This window comes from Puma concolor, chromosome D2, assembly GCF_028749965.1.
Source record: "Puma concolor isolate L17-30 chromosome D2, mPumCon1.1.hap2, whole genome shotgun sequence".
NCBI lineage: Eukaryota > Metazoa > Chordata > Mammalia > Carnivora > Felidae > Puma > Puma concolor.
The window spans coordinates 69,326,173-69,347,420 of NC_141677.1; the positions used below are offsets into that span (position 1 = coordinate 69,326,173).

Below are 21,248 nucleotides of genomic sequence, written 5' to 3' on the forward strand. Positions count from 1 at the left end.
GGAGATTGCTCTCTCTTACTGTTTCTCAAAGGTGGTCCCTGCATCTACCTGCATTAGAATCACCTGGAATGGTTATTGAACTACACATTCTTCATGCCCTTTTACCTGAACTGTTCGCTGTGCTCCATACATATTTTACTTAGCTCATTTTGTTCTCTTGTGAAACTGTTCCCAATTCTATCATCGTGGCCTTTGAAATCCTTCCTGTTACCTAACGCTGTCTGGCAGCTAATTGCAGATAGAACAATTTTAGTATAGTGATTAGGAACACAGGCTATAGATACATACGTTGGAATCTCAGCTCTGTTGCTTTTCCAAGATCACAGAACTAGTTACTTAAACATATTTCTGTGCCTTTGTGTCCTATTTATAAAATAGGGACAACAGTTGATCTCATAGGGCTGTTATATGTATTAATATTTGTAAATTTCTTAACAGTAGTGCTTGTACATAGAAAGCACTCAAACATTATTATGATTTCCCCCAATTTTCAGTTCTTACAAACTTACAGTAACTTGTACGCTTATCTTACCTCTTCCTGTTAGATTATAAAGTCCTTGAAGATAGAACTTGCCTTATTAATTTTTATAGCTTTTCAGTGGATTTTGCATAACAAAATGTTCAATAGAAAACTACTGCATCAAATCATAAAATGGCCAGATTTTCAGTAAGATTGTTTTTCAGAGCCCATTTACTTAATATAAATTATAATCTAAAGTAATTTAATATTCTTTCTGTATTATATTTCAGGAATTCTAATGAATCGTTGACCAGCAGCATTTTACCAGTTGGAATGAGTTATCAGAAATGGGCATAGTGCTTTTAGATCTAACATGTAACAGATGGCTGTTACTCCATGGTGATTACTTCTTCAAGCCAACACCTTTTTTGATTGTGTAGGATCTTTGTCTCTTCATCTTTGAATTCCAATGACTGTTGGCAAATAAAACAAAGGAGTTCATGTAGTTTTTGCCCAAGCTTGAGTCACCATGAGTAGTAGTTTAGGAAAAGAAAAAGACTCTAAAGAGAAGGATCCCAAAGTGCCATCAGCCAAGGAAAGAGAAAAGGAGGCAAAAGCCTCTGGAGGTTTTGGGAAAGAGAGCAAAGAAAAAGAACCTAAGACCAAAGGGAAAGATGCCAAAGATGGAAAGAAGGACTCCAGTGCTGCCCAACCAGGGGTGGCTTTTTCAGTTGACAATACGATCAAACGGCCAAATCCAGCACCTGGGACTAGAAAAAAATCCAGCAATGCAGAGGTGATTAAAGAGCTCAACAAATGCCGGGAAGAGAATTCAATGCGTTTGGACTTATCCAAGAGGTCTATACACATATTGCCATCATCAATCAAAGAGTTGACTCAATTAACAGAACTTTATTTATATAGCAACAAATTGCAGTCCCTCCCGGCAGAGGTGGGCTGTCTAGTAAATCTCATGACACTGGCTCTAAATGAAAACTCACTTACCAGTTTGCCTGACTCTCTTGATAACTTGAAGAAGCTGCGGATGCTTGATTTACGGCATAATAAACTGAGAGAAATTCCTTCAGTGGTATATAGGCTAGATTCTCTCACCACTCTTTACCTTCGCTTTAATCGTATAACTACTGTGGAAAAGGACATCAAAAATCTGTCAAAACTCAGCATGCTTAGCATTCGAGAGAACAAAATCAAACAACTACCTGCTGAAATTGGTAAGAGACCTTGGGTTACTATTATTTGTAGTGTTTGTTATGCCAGATAATTTTGTCAAGTGCTTTTCCATATCAGAAAATATCTGATACTTGCCTAAAAACAGCTGATTTCTAAATGTCTTCTTTATGTTTTACTTTAATTATTCAGTTTTAGCAATATTATATGGTTTGAGATTATTTTATAAACATAGAGTATAGATGTAGTTGGGCCTTTTTCATATGAACCTATCCTCTCATTTTCATTTGGAGAAAGTGAATACGTAGCAGTAAAAAAATATTTCCTGAGTTTTTAACTTGTTACCATCTATTTTTAAAATATTTAAAAAGTACAGTAGATTCATTAAGGGTTACATATTCCAGTTCTTTCATTTGCCCTTCTTTATCTGAAAAATGTTTGTTTACTTTTACTTGACTTTTCTACCTAATTTGCTACAAAAGATTGGCATATCAGAGCCTTGTAAAAAAGCAAAAGAGTGGTAGTATAAAAAATAGGAAATATGTATGTGTAGACAAGTGAGTAAAAGTAGTTATTTTGATTTTTAAGTTACGGAGTATAGTAAACCTTGACTTACCAATTTTGAGAAATTGATAAAGATATCTGGGCTTGATTTATAACATTTTAAAAAATTACATAAAAGTTGATTATGGAACTTTTTAAGGGAAGGTTTCTTTGTTATGAAAGGCACATTTATTCCGAATAAAATAGGTGAATTGAATATATTGTTGCTTGAGCATTGCTCTTATAGTGGGTAACAAAGGAAACTTTAGACACTGCAGCTTTGTAGAGATATAATATTCTGTGGGTGTGTTTAAAAATTTATTTAACTTTGAAAAAGGTATAAATTTTAGGTATTGTGCTCTTCTACATTTAACTCTAACCAGAAACTTAAAATCTTAATTTAATTGGTTTAATTAAATGCATTTAGAAAATCCATGACAGATTTTCTCAAGCAATGAACTGTACTTTCAAAATATGACTCACTTATGAGATATTAAAATATTCTCCAGAATTTGAATGGAAATATTCATTTTCATGTCTTCAGATAGGAATGTGGTTGTTGATTGACTTTTGATTTCATACCAGATTTAGTCACAATTTCACCATAGTATATATGTTTCATTCTTAAATAGAATTAGAGACTGTTAGCAAAAGAAATGCTAAATTTTTATATAGAGATATAAAATGTTATTTCTTGTTTGTGTTTTCTTACTGTGTTGTGTGTGTATTACACTCTATATGAAAATGTTGGCTTTAATTCACATGAGAGTCTTACTAAGGATTTTTTGCCCATAGAGATGTTATCAACTTACCTGGGAATTAAAAATGTACATTTCTTAAGAAATTACAGGGTTTTAAATTTACTTCAGTTCTTAGCATATAGGTATAGCATTTTTACTAAAGTGAATGTATTTTTAAAAATTGGCAAATTTTATTTGGTTGTTATTTGTGTCTGCCTCATCTTTTGACCTTTAGGCCTAAGTTTGTAATTTTAAAAATAACCATGGAATTTGTTTAAGGAGCACCCTCCCACCATTAGTGGTGTTATTGAAGTTTGTGTTCTTGTAATGTTTGTATTTCTGTAAAAATAGTAACTTTATAAATGTTATTTTATTCCAGGCAGGGCATCAGATAGACAATAAACTGCTTTTAAAGATAAAAGTTAATATTTCTTTTTAAAAATTAAAAAAAATTCTTTAATGTTTGTTTATTTCGGGGAGAGGGGCAGAGAGGAGAGAGACAATCCTAAGCAGGCTCTGTGCTGCCAGTGTAGAACCCGACATGGGCCTAAATCCATGACCTGAGCTGAAACCAAGAGTTGACTGCTTAACTGACTGAGCCACCCAGGTGCTCCAAAAATTAATATTTCTTATTTATTTATTTAGAGAAAAAGTGCGAGTGGGTGAGGGGCAGAGGGAGAGAGAGAGGGAATCCCAAGCAGGCTCCCAAGGTTTTATTGCAGAGCCTGATGCGAGGCCTGATATTACAAACTGAGATCATGACCTGAGCTGAAATGAAGAGTCTGACATGAACCGGCTGAGCCACCCAGCCTCCCCAAAAAGTTATTATTTCTTGAAAAGAGTTAAGATTTATAAGGTTTAACTTAGATGCATGGATTTGGGGCAGATATTAGAGAAGTTCTATAAAGAGCAGGAAATTAAAAGCCCGGTAAAAATAACAATCATAATAAAATATTGTTTGAGCACAATATGTCCTATAGTATACTTTGTATATATTATCTTATTAAGTTTTTATAGTAACCCAGTGAAATAGGCATTTCTTCCTGCATTGTACTGAAGTAGGACCTGAAAATGTAGAGAGATTACATAATTTACTGAAAGTCATGTAGCTAGGAAGTTGACAGGATTTGAACCGGTCTTATTGTACTGCCCCTCTAGTCTAGAAAAGTGCGTCCCACTTCATAGTTGATGACTTAGTGGTCTGGCTGGTTCAGGGGATCTGTACTTTCAAAGAATATGCTAGGTTATTCTATGTATAGCTGCAGTTATTAGATTTTTTTTTCCCTTGGAGGGAGGAGGATGTTAGCAGCTTAATGGAGGTACAATTCACATACTGTACAATTCACACATTTAAAGTGTACAGTTTAGTGGGTTTCAGTATATTCATAGACATGTGCAACCATCACAGTTTTAGGACATTTTTATTACTCTAAAAAGAAACTCTGTGCACTTTAGCAGTTTACCCCTCTTCTGTTTTCTTGAAACCCCTTAGCCCTAGGTAGACTAATTTATTTTGTTTCTATAGATTTGCCTGTTCTGGTTATTTCAGATAAATGGAGTTATACAGTATGTGGTCTTTGGTAACTGACCCCTTTTACTTAGCATGTTTTCAGAATTCATCCAGGTTGTAGCATGTATCAGTACTTCTTTCCTTCTGATTGCTGAATAATGCTCCATTGTATTAATATACCACATTTCATTTACCCATTCATCAGTTGAACATTTGGGTTGTTTCCATTTTCTGACTGTTACAAATAAAATTACTGTGAACACTTGTGTCCGAGTTTTTGTGTGGACATTTGTTTTCAATTCTCTTGAGTTATATACCTGGCTGTGGAATTACTGAATCATATGGTAACTCTATGTTTAACCTTGTGAGGAACTTCTGGACTATTTACCTCAGTGGCTGCACCTTTTTACTTTCCCACCACAGTGTATGAGGGTTCCAGTTTCTCTGTATCCTCAACACCATTGCTATCCTCTTTTTATTATAGCCATTCCATGAGTATGAAGTGGTACGTTTGTGGTTTTGATTTGCAGAGTTTTGATGACTATGAATTTGTTTTTAGTTTTTGAAAGCTATCTTTTATTATAAAGAAAAAGACAGAAGTATTTTTTGTGATGCAGATCTTGCTTTACTGCTTTTTTAATTACAAAAAATAAAATCCTGAACCCCTTTGAAATTGTTTACAAATTAAGACCCATGCAGAAAGAACAAGTAAAATGGAAATTTGACATTTTTTAAAGTGTTATATACCTTTCATGTAGTTTGACTTACTGCTGAAACCCCTAACGAGAATTTACAATTCAAAATACATGGTCATTATCGTTTTATTAAATTTCTCTTTCTATGAATTAGATTTGCATTATTATAGATACTGGGTTCATATTATGCATATTACATGCTTATTCTTTTCTTATATGAGTATACTATCAGTCTTGCCATCTAGCTTGTGTTCAGCAATATATTTGAGAAATATGAGAAATTAGAAGTTTTGAAATATACCCTACTGTTTAGTTTAAATAATATATTTGGAATTTGGTCATGATGATACAAGCTGCTCTGCTTTATAGAGTATTCTTTAAGCATTAATGGCATCTTTATTAATGCCATGTGATTTCATACCAGTGATATATATTCACACGGGTGAACACTGGCAGAAAACAGTAAAAGGATACCAAACAGACAGTAAATGTAACCATGTGAAGAGCCAGAGATAAATACATCAGAGTAGCCTAGAAAACTTCATTTGGTAATATTCATTTACCTTTCTTTTTGTGTGATAAGGCATGGATGGACACAGAAAGTAAATGTCTTTTTGTGTTAAGTAGATAGGTGGAACACTTAGTCGTTCTTTTACTGATTAAAAAGTCATTGCTTTTTACTTTAGTGTTCCATCCCTCCTGCCCATACCTTCTTTTACCATTTATAATCTTAAAAGAGACTCATCACTGTACACCAAGACAGTTAAATTGTTTTGCGAGGGAAAACAGGAAATAATCACTCCTTCTTCCCATAATTCCTACTGGTTCCCTTCAGTTTCATTCTGGAGGTATGTTTTTGTTTTTATAGTTTATTTATTTATTTTGAGAGAGACACAGCACCTGCGAGGGAGGGGCAGAGAGGGAGAGAGAGAATCCCAAGCAGGCTCCGCGCTGCCAACGCAAAGCCTGATGTGGGGCTCAAACTCATGAAATCGTGAGATCAAGACCTGAGCTGAAACCAAGAGTCAGACACTTAAAACCCACTGAGCCACCCAGGCTCCCCTGGAGATGTGCGTTTGTAAATTTTTCTTTTTTTTTCTTTTTGGCCTGGATGGCTTCGACTTAGGGCCATCAAATAGTCAATTTGAATAATTAGTTTAGGGATTTCTGGAAAATGAAGTTTTAAAGGATTTTATTCTTCTAGGAAAGAAACGGTTGCTCTTTGAAGCCAGGAAAAACTCCATCTTTGTCTTTCATGAATATTCCTACAGTTTGCCTCTGTTGAAGTATGGGCTAGTAGTTTTAGGATTTCTTTAAATTTTCCCCCTTATTTATTCTTGTTAGAAGGAATATTTTTTAAAAAAATTATTCTTCCTACATCATATGTTAAATAAAATGCTACATCATTTCTATATAATATACAATTCACATGAATTTGTCAAAATAACCTGTTTTGCTTATGAGAACGATATGTTAAAATGTATATGCTTTTTGGGAACTCAAATCATTTTGCTCATTTGAAAGAAACCACTCACAACATTCAGATATACAGAATCAGCAACATTTTTTTTACTCATTTGATGCAGTCACAGTTATTGAAAAAATTCCTACCATACTGAAGTACTGCTGTGTTATCTTCTGTAAGTCAAGCTACATATATATATAATTTTTTATATATAAAATCAATTTTTTTTAAGTTGAAGGATTAGAGATTTGAATTCCTTATGTTTTCTGTGATTTTTTTGTAGGTAATAAATGGTAAGTTTTCAGTAAATGAGGCTTGAAGTGAATTTAGTGAAGCCCAGTACTATTATTACTCACACAAAAAAATATTTTTTTCATTTTATTTATTTGAGAGAGGGAGAGGGAGCATGAGCCATGGCGGGGGGGGGCAGGGGGAGCCCAACATGGGGCTCGATCTCACGACCTAAGCTGAAATCAAGAGTCACATGCTCAAGTGACCCATTTTTCAACATTAACTCAAATTGTAACCTTTAGTCCCTAAAATTCTTGAAATTCTCCCAGGACTGCCAGGGATGATAAAATTGCTTTCATGGTGTGGGTAATGATATTTAATCGATCCCATTTGAGTGTTTTGTACAAGTGCTAATTAGTAACTTAGTTTGGCAGGAAAAAGAAATCAGGAAAGGGAATTCATAGTTGTTAATAAATAACTCCTTTTGGCTGGGAATCAGCAAGAAACCCAGAGACTTGGAAATGAACTATTAACTAACTTAGTTTATTGTTACCAGATTGTCAGATGTTTCACAGAACAATAAAAACCTGTACAAGTTGTTACTGCTAAAGGAGGTGGTAAGGGAACTGAGAGAATATCACTTGAGCCATCTTAGAAGGGGTTGATAGGATCAGAGAGAGGATAAAGTTGACTTTCCACCCTACTGAGGTGTAGGGAAGAGGGCAGTCATTGTATTCTAATGACAGCATGCTACCCATCCAAAGGAATATAGTCACTGTTGTCCATGTTGCCTAGTTGCGGATGCCCCTGCTTAGAAGAGCTTCTGAATTTGTCTTTGAAATGAAAGGGAGAATTAAGCATATAATACAAATTTAAGTAATACAGTAGTATAAATTCTGATGTAAGTTCTAAATCTGCTCAAGCTTGTGTGATAGATATTTCCAGCTCTTGTTAATTATGTGATTTTACAAATCATTTTAGTAAGATTTAATGTGATTTTTCATAGAGTTAATCTCTGAATATTTTGGAAATATCCCTATAAGTTCAGGAATAAGTTATTTTTAAAATATCAGCATCTAAGGGCGCCTGGGTGGCGCAGTCGGTTAAGCGTCTGACTTCAGCCAGGTCACGATCTCTCGGTCTGGGAGTTTGAGCCCCGCGTCAGGCTCTGGGCTGATGGCTCAGAGCCTGGAGCCTGTTTCCGATTCTGTGTCTCCCTCTCTCTCTGCCCCTCCCCCGTTCATGCTCTGTCTCTGTCCCAAAAATAAATAAACGTTGAAAAAAAAAATTAAAATATCAGCATCTTTAATGTCACTCGAAAGGGAAGGTCATATGGCTTCATTGGGCAGGTCACAACTTGTGAAATCTAATTATTTACCAGTATTTGAGTGCCTACTATGTACATTTTAATAGGGCCTTTTTCTATGTTGGTAGATTTAATTTATTTTTTAAATTACCTGTACTAAATTTTGGTAAAGGATTTGTGTCTATATTCATTATAGAATAGAATAGAATAGAATAGAATAGAATAGAATAGAATAGAATGCATCATCTGTAATTGTCTCTCTTTAATAATGGTTTGCTGTCAGAGTAATGCTGGCTTCATTTCACAGAATGAGTTGAAAAGTATTTCTCTTTTATGTTCTTGAAGAGTTTGTGTATAATTAGTATTTCCTCAAATGTTTAGAAGAATTTATCAGATATGCAATCTGAAGCTGATGTTTTCTTTATAGGAAGGTTTTTAATTCATGATCTATTTTAGTTAATAGATACAGAATTATTTGAGTTTTCTGCTTAGTTGAATTTTGGTAGTTTGAATTTGTCAAAGCATTTACCTAATTTGTTGAATTTTAGGCATGAAGTTCTAATAGTTCTGTATTTTATTAATGTCAGCAGTATGATTTGTAATCATGTCTTTATTTCATTCCTGATATTGGTAATTTGGTCTTCTTTGCTTGATCAGTCTGGCTAGAGATACATCAATTCTATTGGTCATTTTTTTTTTTTAACGTTTATTTTTGAGAGACACAGAGCTTGAGTGGGGGAGGGGCAGACAGAGAGGGAGACACAGAGTGCGAAGCAGGCTCCAGGCTCTGAGCTGTCAGCACAGAGCCTGACGGTGGGCTCGAACTCATGAACCATGAGATCATGACCTGAGCCAAAGTTGGACGCTTAACGGACTGAGCCACCCAGATGCCCCTATTGGTCTTTTCAAAAGATAAATAAGTAAACCTGTTTCAGGTTTTTTCTATTCTCTTTGATTTTTTTTCTTTTTTTTTCCTGCTTATTTAGTTTTTTTTCTTTAGGTTTAATATGCTGTTTGTCTACTTTAAGTTATCAGATTAGATTGATTTTTTTCATTATATGAACATTTCTTTATAAAATCTCCCAAGTACTATTTTAGCAGCAGCATACAAATTTTGATATGTTGTATATTCATTATTGTTTAGTTTTAAATATTCTTTAAATATCTCTTGTTAATTCTTCTGTAACCCAGGGATTCTTTAGAAGTGAATTGTTCAATTTTCAAGTGTTTGAGAGATGTTTTCCGATATTTTTGTTATTGATTTATAAAATATGGCCTGTCTTAGTAAATGTTCTGTATGCAGCTGAAAAGAATATACACTGCAGTTTTTTTTTTCAAGCAAGGTCAAGTTAGCTGATAATTCATTTATTTTGTACCCCTATCAATCTTCTGTCTGCTGTTTTTTCAATCTGTTATTGGTTATAGATATACCTAGCATTTTTTTTGATGAGGTTACTTATATCATTAATAAATGTCTGTATTTCTGATAACATTCCTGGTAATATTTCTTTTTATAAATCCTATTTTATCTGGTATTAATACAGCCACTCCAACTTCCTTGTTAATTGGTACTTGCATTGTATATCTCTTGCCATTCTTTTACCTTTTTGTGTCTTTACATTTAAAATGGTTTCTTGTAGACAGCATATAGATAGTTCTTGTGGTTTTTAATCCTGACAGTTTTTGTCTTACTTGAAGGGTTTAGACTATTTATATTTAATACAGTTTCAAATATGATTGAATTAAATCAATCTATTTTTCTGTTCGTGCCATGTTATTCTCTGCCGCCCCCCCCCCCCCCATTTCATGCCTTCTTTTAGATTGACTTTTTTTTTCCTTTTTTACAAATTCCATTTATTTCAACTGTTGGCATATTAGTTATATGCGTCTTTGTTACTTTGCTTTAGTATCTGATCTGGTATTTATAGTACATATCATAACACAGTCTGCATTCAAATAATAGTATATCACTTCACATATATCCTAAGAACCTTACATAGAACACTTTTATTCCACTTTTTGCAGTTATTGTCATACCTTTATACTTCTTCATATATTATAAATCTCACAATAATACATTGATATTATTTTTACTTTAAACTTTATCATTTTTTTAATGTTTATTATTTATTTTTGAGAGAGAGAGAGAGAGCACAAGTGGGGGAGGGGCAGAGAGAGAGGGAGACATAGAATGCGAAGGAGGCTCCAGGCTCTGAGCTGTCAGCACAGAGCCCAACATCGGGCCCAAACTCACAAACCATGAGATCATGACCTCAGTCAAAGTTGGACTCGTAACCAACTGAGCCACCCAGGAGTCCATGAACTTAATCTTTTTTAAGCTTTCCAGTTTGAACAAATTTTGGACTTATAAAACCAATACACAGGGTTCTCATATACCGCTTAACCCAGCTTCTTCTCTTGTTAACATTCTACATAACTATTATATAGTGATAAAAACCAAGAAATTTACATTGGTACAATAATACTAAGCTACAAATTTTATTTTGATTTCCCAGTTTTTCCACTAATGTCCTTTTTCTATTCCAGAATCCTACATTACATTTAATAGTCCGATATCTGTAGTCAACTCCAACTTGTGACAGTTGGAAAGATTGAAAGTCATTCCTTTTGTTTCATGACACTGATGTTTTTCAAGAGTACTGCTCCGGACGTCTGGGTGGCTCATCCATTTAAGCATCTGACTTCAGCTCAGGTCATGATCTTGTGGTTTGTGGATTATAGCCCTGCATCAGGCTCTGTGCTAACAGCTCAGAGCCTGGACCCTGCTTCAGATTCTGTCTCCCTCTCTCTCCCTGCTCCTCCCCCATTTGAGCTCTGTCTCTATCTCTCAAAAATAAACATTTTTTAAAAATTAAAAAAAAAAAAGACTACTGATCAAGTATAATGTACTAGATCACTCTTTTTTTTTTGTTTGGATTATGTTTTTGCATGACTAGTTTGAGGTTATGTGTTTTGGCAAGAAAACCACTGAGGTTATTGTGGTACCTTCCCCAGTGAATCATACTAAGAGATAGGATGTTGATATGTCTCATTGCTGGTGGTTTTGACCTTGGTTATGGTGATTTCTGCTGTTCTTCTCCACTTCATTCATTCATTCACTCATTCATTCATTCATGTATTTATTAGTGTTTGTTTTGAGGGAGGGGAGGGGTAGAGTGAGAGAGGAGAGAATCTCAAGCAGCCAACATGAGGCTTGAACTCACCAGCCAGATCATGACCTGAGCTGAAATCAAGAGTTGGACACTTAACCAACTGAGCCATCCAGGTGCCCCCAGGCACCCCTCCACTTTAAAGTTAATTATTTTTTCTTTTTAATTAATAATTACCCTGAGGAGTGCTGGTGGTAGTCTATGACAATATCTTGTTTTTCCTTCATCCTTTGCTCCTTAATTTTAGTATTCATTGGTGGATCTTGATCTTCCCTGAAACAATTATTATTGTATTCTAATGGTGATTTTTAAAAAAATTTCCCTCATTTCCTTTGCATTAATTGAAATTCTATAATGAATAGCTGTCCCTTCTCTCCCTCACTTATTTATTTATTCCATTACTTAAATTATATCAGTCTGGATTCATTTATTCTCTTCTGTGGTTCCAGCCCAGTGTTGTTATTTTGTTGCTCAATTTGTTCTAGCTTTGGTTATTGTTGACTCTTTTTTTTTTTTTTAATTTTTTTTTTTTTCAACGTTTATTTATTTTTGGGACAGAGAGAGACAGAGCATGAACGGGGGAGGGGCAGAGAGAGAGGGAGACACAGAATCGGAAACAGGCTCCAGGCTCTGAGCCATCAGCCCAGAGCCTGACGCGGGGCTCGAACTCACGGACCGCGAGATGGTGACCTGGCTGAAGTCGGACGCTTAACCGACTGCGCCACCCAGGCGCCCCAAGGTTATTGTTGACTCTTTTAGGTTGGTTCCTGTACCTTTTGCCATACTATCATACTTCTCAGTTGTCTTGTAAAGAGATTAAAAGATGCAAAAAAAAAATTTTTTTTTCAAAAAAAAAAAACAACCCTTTCATGATTACACATGAATTTACCATTTCTTGTACTTTCATTCTTTGTGTAGATCTGAATTTCTTTTTCCCAAGAACTTCCTTTAACATATATTGTAGTACAGTTATGCTCATAATGATTTCTCCAGGCTTTTGTTTGTCCTAAAGCCTTTGTTTTGCTTTTATTTTTGAAAGCTATTTTTCTTGGTATAGAAATCTAGATTGACAGCTTTTCTTTTTTTCTATATTTTAAACATGTCTCTCATGTCCATGTCTCTCTGGGTTTGTTTTGTTTTGTTTGTTTTTCTGGCTTGCCTAGTTTCGAGCAAGAGTTTTGCTGTTATTGTTTCTGTGTAGTCTTTTTCTCTATATTTAAAAATTTTCTTCTTTGTCCCTGGCTTCCAGCAGTTTGTTAATAATATGCCTTTGTTTGGTGTTTTTCATGTTTCTTCTGCTTGGAGTTTATGAGCTTCTTGGATCTGTGGGTTTATGGTTTTCATCAAAGGTAGAAAAGATACAGGCCATTATTTTTTGAAATTTTCTTGGTTTTGGTTCCCTCTTTGCTTTTCTATTCTGTGGATCTCTAACTGTGTATATTGAAACTCATTATGTTACCTTTCAGGTCATTGATGTTCTATTCATTTTTTATGTGTGTTTTAGAATGTTCCTGTTGCTATTTTTTTTATTGCTCTATATGGTACCTTTTTTAGTGTCTAAATCTGTTATTAATCCCATACAAAAAAATTTTAATTTTAGATATTATATTTTTCTTGGCATTTAGTCTTGATATAAGGTCTTTACTTCTATAGTATTTCCCTTTTGGGGTTTTGTTTCCTGACCCCTGTAACTTGGCAGAATTGAAATTCCAAAATCTTACCCCCACTGCAGATGGTAGCTGTCAAAATCTCTGCTTGGCTCTTATAGCTTTCTAGCTATTTATTGTTTTTCCCCTAAGCTCCTTTCAGTCCTTTCTCCCATAGGTGTACTTTTGGAGTCAGTCAGGAATTTGAGGGGTATGAATATGCAGACTTTGGGACTCCACTCTTCAAGGTTTCCTCCTTTCCAGGATATCCAACCTTGAATTCCAGCCACTGTTAACGATCCTAGACCTTGTCCTCTGGCTTCTCAGGCAGTAGGACTCTGGCTTTCTACTTGAGATTTATTTTCTGCTGGCAGATTTGTGAGTAACTTCATGGTAAAAGCCTTGCAAATGTGGATATTACCCAATGTAATTTCTTATGTAAGTTATCTACTGTTGCATAAGAAATTACTCTGAAGCGTAGCTCTTAAAACAACACTCAACTTTGAGTCCCGCATCAGACTCTGTGCTGACAGCTCAGAGCCTGGAGCCTGTTTCAGATTCTGTGTCTCCCTCTCTCTGACCCTCCCCTGTTCATGCTCTGTCTCTCCCTGTCTCAAGAATAAATTAAAAAAAAAAAAAAAAAGTTAAAAAAAAATTAAAAAACCAAAACAACACTCACTTACTACTATCTTACAGTGTCTCTGGTTCAGAATCAGGCATAGCTTAACTCTCACCCAAGGGGTGGTCAGGACTGAGGTGTCATCTGAAGGCATGTCTGGAAAAGGGTCCACATCTGAGCTCATGTGGTTATTTTCAGTATTCACTTAGCTAGCAGGTTATTGGACTAAGGGATTTCAGCTTTTCCTGGCTGTTGGCTAGAGACTGCCCTCAGTTCTTAGCCACAAGGATCTCTCCAGCAGGGCAACTTGCTTTATCAAAGGGTGTAAGCTGAGAAGGCAATAGAGTGCTAGCAAGATGAGAGCACAGTCTTTTATAACTTAATCAGAGATGTGACATCATTGTTTTCATAGTCTATTCATTAGAAGCAAGTCACTAAGTTCAGCCCACACTCAAGGAAGGGGTAATTATGCAATGTATACAGTTACGCATGAGACAGGGCCATTGGGGCCATCTTAAAACTCTGCCTACCACAGTTCCCATTTTGCAAGAGTTGAATTCCTTCTAGTTTCTGCGTTTAGTCTCTCTGCATGCTTTTATATAGTGTTTTTTTAAAATAAAATAATTTATCCAGGACTCCACCATTACTGTTATTCTGAAGACCAATATTTGACTCTTTGCAGATACTAACCCCAACTCTCTCTTTGGAAGAAAAATGTTCTCTCATGAGAACATTTTCTTCAGATCTGTATATATATATATTTTTCCTAATTAACCAATAGATTGTTACCTAGATGTCTCACTGATAGATTCAGCATGGTCAAAATATAACTCCTCACCATACATCTCTTCCTTTTGGATTCTGTTTCTCTCTTAATTGCATCATTACTTTCTCTGTCAACTCAGGTTCAAGATCTTGGAATCTGAGGATTTTTCTTCCTGTTCTAGTTCTTGTCAAGGTATGGTCTAATCACCAGACAGATTGCTGGCCAACCAATTTTTTTGTCACAAGTTAATAACAGAAATTGAGAGTAAGCATTTAGAATCTTGTATAACAATTTGACATTGCTAGAACATCCAAGAACTCAATTTTGTAGTTTATAGAATATTAGTTCACAACCCTGGGAAAAAAAACAAAAACCCAAACTAGTCATTCACTGCATATGATTTGAGAATCACTGTTCTTACCACATTCCTGTTGTTTTTTCCATGTCTCTTAGTTGCTTGTATACTGGGCCTATTTATTCCACTGCTATTGATTATTCAGTGTAGTCCTCATATTATTTCATGTAGGCTAACAGCAGTAGCTTCCTGATAGACTGTGCTTCCTAATTCTGCTTGCTCCAGTACATCTTTCAAATCTATGAGAAAATAGACTTTTATTTATTTACTTATTTAGAAAATGTTAGTGGGGGAGGGGCAGAGGGGGGAGTGGAGAGAGAGAATCTTAAGCAGACACCACACCCAGTGCGGAGCTGGATATGGGGCTCAGTCTCATGAGTGTGAGATCATGACCTGAGCTGAAATCAAGAGTTAGTTGCTTAAATGACTGAGCCACCCAGGCACCCTGAGAAAATAGACTTTAGAACAACATCCTGCATATCATGCTTATTCAAAAACTTTAAATTGTACTTTATTACCTGAGCAAAAAGGTCTATATTCTTTAGTTTTATATTTAAGACTCCAGATCTCTTTTGTTCTGTTCCTGTTTTCCTTATTTCTCCTCACCTGTCCTGTGTTTCTGTTCACATATGCACATGGTTCCTCCTTGCTGTCCGTTACACTCTCATTTCTAACTTTCTTTCCTTGCTTTACTTTGGTTTACAACAGTTATCACTTCCGATTACTTTATTTCCTTATTTTCTGATTTCTTTTTTTTTAATATAATTTATTGTCCAGTTGGCTAACATATAGTGTGTAAAGTGTGCTCTTGGTTTTTGGGGTAGATTCCCGTGCTTCATCACTTACGAACAACACCCAGTGCTCATCCCAACAAGTGCCTTCCTCAATGTCCATCACCCACTTTCCCCTCTCCCCCACTCCCCCATCAACCCTCAGTTTGTTCTCTGTATTTAAGCATCTCTTATGGTTTACCTCCTTCCCTCTCTGTATCTATTTTTTCCCCTTCCCTCCCCACCATGGTCTTCTGTTAAGTTTCTCAAGATCTGCATATGAGTGAAAACATGGTTATCTGACCTCTTACTGACTTTTTTCACTCAGCATAATACCTTCCAGTTCCATCCATGTTGCTGCAGATGGCATGATTTCATTCTTTCTCATTGCCAAGTAGTATTCCATTGTATGTATAAACCACATCTTCTTTGTCCATGCATCAGTTGATGGATGTTTATGCTCTTTCTATAATTTGGCTATTGTTGGAAGCACTGCTATAAACATTGGGGTAAATGTGCCCCTATGAATCAGCACTCCTGTATCCCGTGGATAAATTCCTAGTAGTGCTATTTGCTGGGTCGTAGGGTAGTTCTATTTTTAATTTTTTGAGGAACCTCCACACTGTTTTCCAGAGTGGTTGCATCGGTTTGCCTTCTCACCAACAGTGCAAGAGGGTTCCCATTTCTCCACATCCTCACCACCATCTGTTGTTTCCTGAGTTGTTCATTTTAGCCACTCTGGCTGGTGTGAGGTGGTATCTCAGTGTGGTTTTAATTTGTATTTCCCTGATTTTGAATGATGTGGAGCATCTTTTCATGTGTCTGTTGGCCATCTGGATATCTTTGGAAAAGTGTTTATTCATGTCTTCTGCCCATTTCTTTACTGGATTATTTGTTTTTCAGATGTTGAGTTTGGTAAGTTCTTTATAGATTTTGGATACTAACCCTTTATCTGATACGTCTGTCGGTTGCCTTTTAGTGCCTTTGCAGTGCAGAAGGTTTTTATCTTGATAAGGTCCCGATAGTTCATTTTTGCTTCTAATTCCCTTGCCTTTGGAGATGTGTCGAGCAAGAAGATGGCTGCGGCTGAAGTCAAAGAGGTTGTTGCCTGCTTTCTCCTCTAGGGTTTTGATGGTTTTCTGTCTCACATTTAGGTCTTTCATCCATTTTGAGTTTATTTTTGTGTATGGTGTAAGAAAGTGGTCTAGTTTCATTCTTCTGCATATTGCTGTCCAGTTCTCCCAGCACCATTTGCTAAAGAGACTGTCATTTTTCCATTGGATGCTCTTTCCTGCTTTGTCAAAGATTAGTTGGCCATACATTTGTGGATCCAGTTCTGGGTTCTCTATTTTATTCCGTTTGTCTGTGTGTCTGTTTTTGTGTCAATACCATACTGTCTTGATGATTACTGGTTTGTAGTAGAGGCTAAAGACTGGGATTGTGATGCCTTCCTGCTTTGGTTTTCTTCTTCAGTATTACTTGGGCTATTCAGGATCTTTTGTGGTTCTCTACAAATTTTAGGATTGTTCTAGCTTTGAGAAGAATGCTGATGCAATTTTGATTGGGATTGCATTGAATGTGTAGATTGCTTTTACATCTTTGGTTAGGTTTATTCCTAGGTATTTTATGGTTCTTGGTGCAATTGTAAATGGGATCAGTTTCTTCATTTCTCTTCCTGTTGCTTCATTATTGGTGTATAAAGATGCAACCGATTTCTGTACAATGATTTTATACCCTGTGATGGCTGAATTCACGTATCAGTTCTAGCAGTCTTTTGGTGGAGTCTTTCAGGTTTTCCATGTAGGGTGTCATGTCATCTGCGAAAAGTGAAAGTTTGACTTTTTCTTTGCCAATTTTGATGCCTTTTATTTCATCTTATTGTCTGACTGCTGATGGTAGGACTTCCAACACTATGTGAAACAACAGTGGTGATAGTGGACATCCCTGTCGTGTTCCTGATCTCAGAGGGAAAGCTCTCAGTTTTTCCCCATTGAGGATGGTATTAGCTGTGGGCTTTTCATAGATGGCTTTTATGATGTTTAAGTATGTTCCATCTATCCTGACTTTCTTGAGGGTTTTTATTTAAGAAAGGATGCTATATTTTGTCAAATGCATTTTCTGCACCTATTGACAGGATCATAAGATTCTTATCCTTTCTTTTATTAATGTGATGTATCACATTGATTGATTTGCAAATATTGAACCACCCCAGCAGCTCAGGGAATGAATCCCACTTGGTCATGGTGAATAATTCTTTTTATATGCTGTTGAATTCGATTTGCTAGTATCTTGTTGACAGCTTTTTTTTTTTTAATATTTTTTTAATGTTTGTTTATTTTTGAGACAGAGAGAGACAGAGCATGAATGGGGGCGTGTCAGAGGGAGACACAGCATCTGAAGCAGGCTCCAGGCTCTGAGCTGTCAGCACAGAGCCCGACGCAGGGCTCGAACTCACAGACCGTGAAATCATGACCTGACCTGAGCCAAAGTCGGAAGCTCAACCGACTCAGCCACCCAGGCGCCCCTCTTGTTGAGAGTTTATGCATCCATGTTCATCAGGGGTATTGGCCTATAATCCTCCTTTTTTTGTAGGGTCTCTGTATGGTTTGGGAATCCAGGTAATGTTGGATTCATAGAATGAGTCTGGAAGTTTTCCTTCCATTTCTGTTTTTTGGAGCAGCTTGAGAAGGATAGGTATTAACTCTCCTTTAAATGTCTGGTAGAATTCCCCAGGGAAGCCATCTGGCTCAGGGCTCTTATTTGTTGGACGAGTTTTGATAACTGATTCAGTTTCTTCACTAGCTATGGGTCTGTTCAACTTTTCTATTTCTTCCCCTTTGAATTTTGGTAGTATGTGGGTATCTAGGAATTTGTCCAATTCTTCCAGGTTGTCCGGTTTGTTGGCATATAATTTTTCATAATATTCCCTGATAATTGCTTGTATTTCTGAGGGATTGGTTGTAATAATTCCATTTTCATTCATGATTTTATCTATTTGGGTCCTCTCGTTTTTGAGAAGTCTGGCTAGGGGTTTATTAATTTTTTTTATTTTTCCAAAAACCAACTCTTAGTTTCATCGATATACTATTTTGGATTCTATATTATTTCTGCTCTGATCTTTATTATTTCTCTTCCTTTGCTAGCTTTGGGGTTTCTTTGTTATTCTGCTTCTAGTTCCTTTAGGTGTGCTTTTAGATTTTGTATTTGGGAATTTTCTTATTTCTTGAGATAGGCCTGGATTGCAGTGTATTTTCCTCTTAGGACTGCCTTTGCTGCATCCCAAAGGGTTTGGATTGTTGTGTTTCCATTTTCATTTGTTTCCATATATTTTTTAATTTTTTCTTTGTCTGGTTGACCCATTCATTCTTTAGTAGGATGTTCTTTAACCTCTATGCATTTGGAGGTTTTCCATACTTTTTCCTGTGGTTGATTTCAAGTTTCATAGAATTATGATCTGAAAGTGTGCATGGTATGATTTCAATTCTTTTATATTTATTGAGGGCTCTTTTGTGACCCAGTATATGATCTGTCTTGGAGATTGTTCCATTTGTACTTGAGAAGAATGTGTATTCTGCCTGAGGATGAAAAGTTCTAAATATATCTGTCAAGTCCATCTGGTCCAGTGTATCATTCAGGGACATTGTTTATTGATTTTCTGTCTAGATCATTTGTCCTTTGCTGTAAGTGAGGTATTAAAGTCCCCCTCAATTACCACATTCTTACCAATAAGATTGCTTATGTTTGTGATTTATTTTATATATTTGGGTGCTCTTGAATTCGGTGTGTACACATTTTATAATTGTTAGCTCTTGATGGATAGACCCCGTAATTATAATGTCCTTCTTCATCTCTTGTTACAGCCTTTAGTTTAAAATCTAGTTTGTCTGATATAAGTATGGCTACTCCAGCTTTCTTTTGACTTGTGGTAGCATGATAGATGGTTCTCCATCCCCTCACTTTCAATCTGAAGGTGTCCTCAGGTCTAAAATGGGTCTCTTGTAGACAGCAAATAGATGGGTCTTGTTTGTTTGTTTGTTTTTAATCCATTCTGATACCCTGTCTCTTTTGATTGAAGCATTTAGTCCATTTACATTCAGTGTTATTATTGAAAGATGGATTTAGAGTCATTGTGATATCTGTAGGTTTCATGTTTCTAGTGATGTATCTGGTCCTTTGTGGTCCTTGTAACATTCCACTCACAGAGTCCCCCTTAGGATCTCTTGTAGGGCTGGTTTAGTGGTGATGAATTCCTTCAATTTTTGTTTGGGAAAACCTTGGTCTCTCCTTCTATTCTGAATGACAGGCTTGCTGGATAAAGGATTCTTGGTTGCATATTTTTCCTGTTCATCACATTGAAAATTTCCTGCCACTCCTTTCTGGTCTGCCAAGTTTCAGTAGATAGGTCTGTTACTACCCTTAGGTGTCTACCCTTGTAGGTTAAGGCCCATTTATCCTTAGCTGCTTTCAGAATTCTCTCTTTATCTTTGTATTTTGCCAGTTTCATATATGTCCTGCAGAAGATCGATTCCAGTTACATCTGAAGGGAGTTCTCTGTGCCTCCTGGATTTCAATGTCTGTTTCCTTCCCCAGATTGGGGAAGTTCTCAGCTATGGTGTTCAAGCACACCTTCGACCCTCTGTCTCTCTCTCCTTTTTCTGGAACTCCTATGATATGGATATTGTTCAGTTTTCATTGAACCACTTAGTTCTCTAATTCTTCCCTTGTGGTCCAGAATTTTTTTATCTCTTTTTCTCAGCTTTATCTTTTCCATAATTTTATCTTGTTTCACTTAATCTCCCCTCTGCCTCTTAAATTCTCACTGTCACTGCCTCTAGTTTATTTTGCACCTCATTTATAGCATTTTTAAATTCATCACGACTTTTTTAGTTCCTTGATCTCTGCAGCAATAGATTCTCTGCTGTCTTCTATGCTTTTTTGAAGTTTAGTGATTAATCTTATGACTATTATTCTAAATTCTTGTTCAGTTATATTGTTTATATCTGTTTTGATCCATTCTTTAGCTGTCATTTCTTCCTTGAATTTCTCTTGAGAATTCTTCCGTTTCGTCATTTTGGCTAGTTTTTTTTTGTCTCTTACGTGTATTAAAAGCTTGTTATAGGGGCGCCTGGGTGGCGCAGTCGGTTAAGCGTCCGACTTCAGCCAGGTCATGATCTCGCGGTCCGTGAGTTCGAGCCCCGCGTCGGGCTCTGGGCTGATGGCTCGGAGCCTGGAGCCTGTTTCCGATTCTGTGTCTCCCTCTCTCTCTGCCCCTCCCCCGTTCATGCTCTGTCTCTCTCCCAAAAATAAATAAACGTTCAAAAAAAAAAAAATTAAAAAAAAAAAAAAAAAAAAGCTTGTTATATGCCCTGCACCTGCGAGCACTACTACATTAAAGAGGAGTCATACACTGTCCAGAGCCTGGCCCTTTAGGAGGTGTGTTTTGGAGAGTGTTACTTGACCTCTGTTGTTGTGACTTGGGTTACTTTATCTCCCTACTCGTAATGATGTTTTGGATCTTCCACCAGGTGTGCTTTGATTTGTTTATTGAAGTAGCTCTTCGTCCTGTCAGGTTTTCCCACTGGGTCCCTGGAAGCATCTCTGTCACTTTGCCGCCTGGGCTCTTGGAGTTCAAAGTCCTTTGGCCTCAACACTGGTTTCTTTGTTTGAGAGATGAGGGAACTTTGGATCCCCCTACTTCTCTGCCATGTTGGTGCCTCCTTATTTTCTGATTTCTCTCCCTTCGTGCGTAGTAGAATATAAGCTCCTTGAGAATAGACTTTGTTC

The 21,248-nt window shown here is 36.4% G+C and overlaps 1 protein-coding gene across 5 annotated transcripts in view; it reads left to right on the forward strand.

Moving 5' to 3' along the window:
• The window catches only part of SHOC2 (SHOC2 leucine rich repeat scaffold protein), a 106,775-nt gene that overhangs the window by 46,297 nt on the left and 39,230 nt on the right, over positions 1-21,248 (forward strand). For all 5 annotated transcript variants that reach the window (XM_086680851.1, XM_086680849.1, XM_086680848.1 and 2 more), the window contains one exon: positions 751-1,692. In XM_086680851.1, coding sequence (XP_086536977.1) covers positions 990-1,692 — 703 coding nt within the window. In that variant the 5' untranslated portion in view covers positions 751-989. The remainder of the gene's footprint in view (positions 1-750; positions 1,693-21,248) is intronic.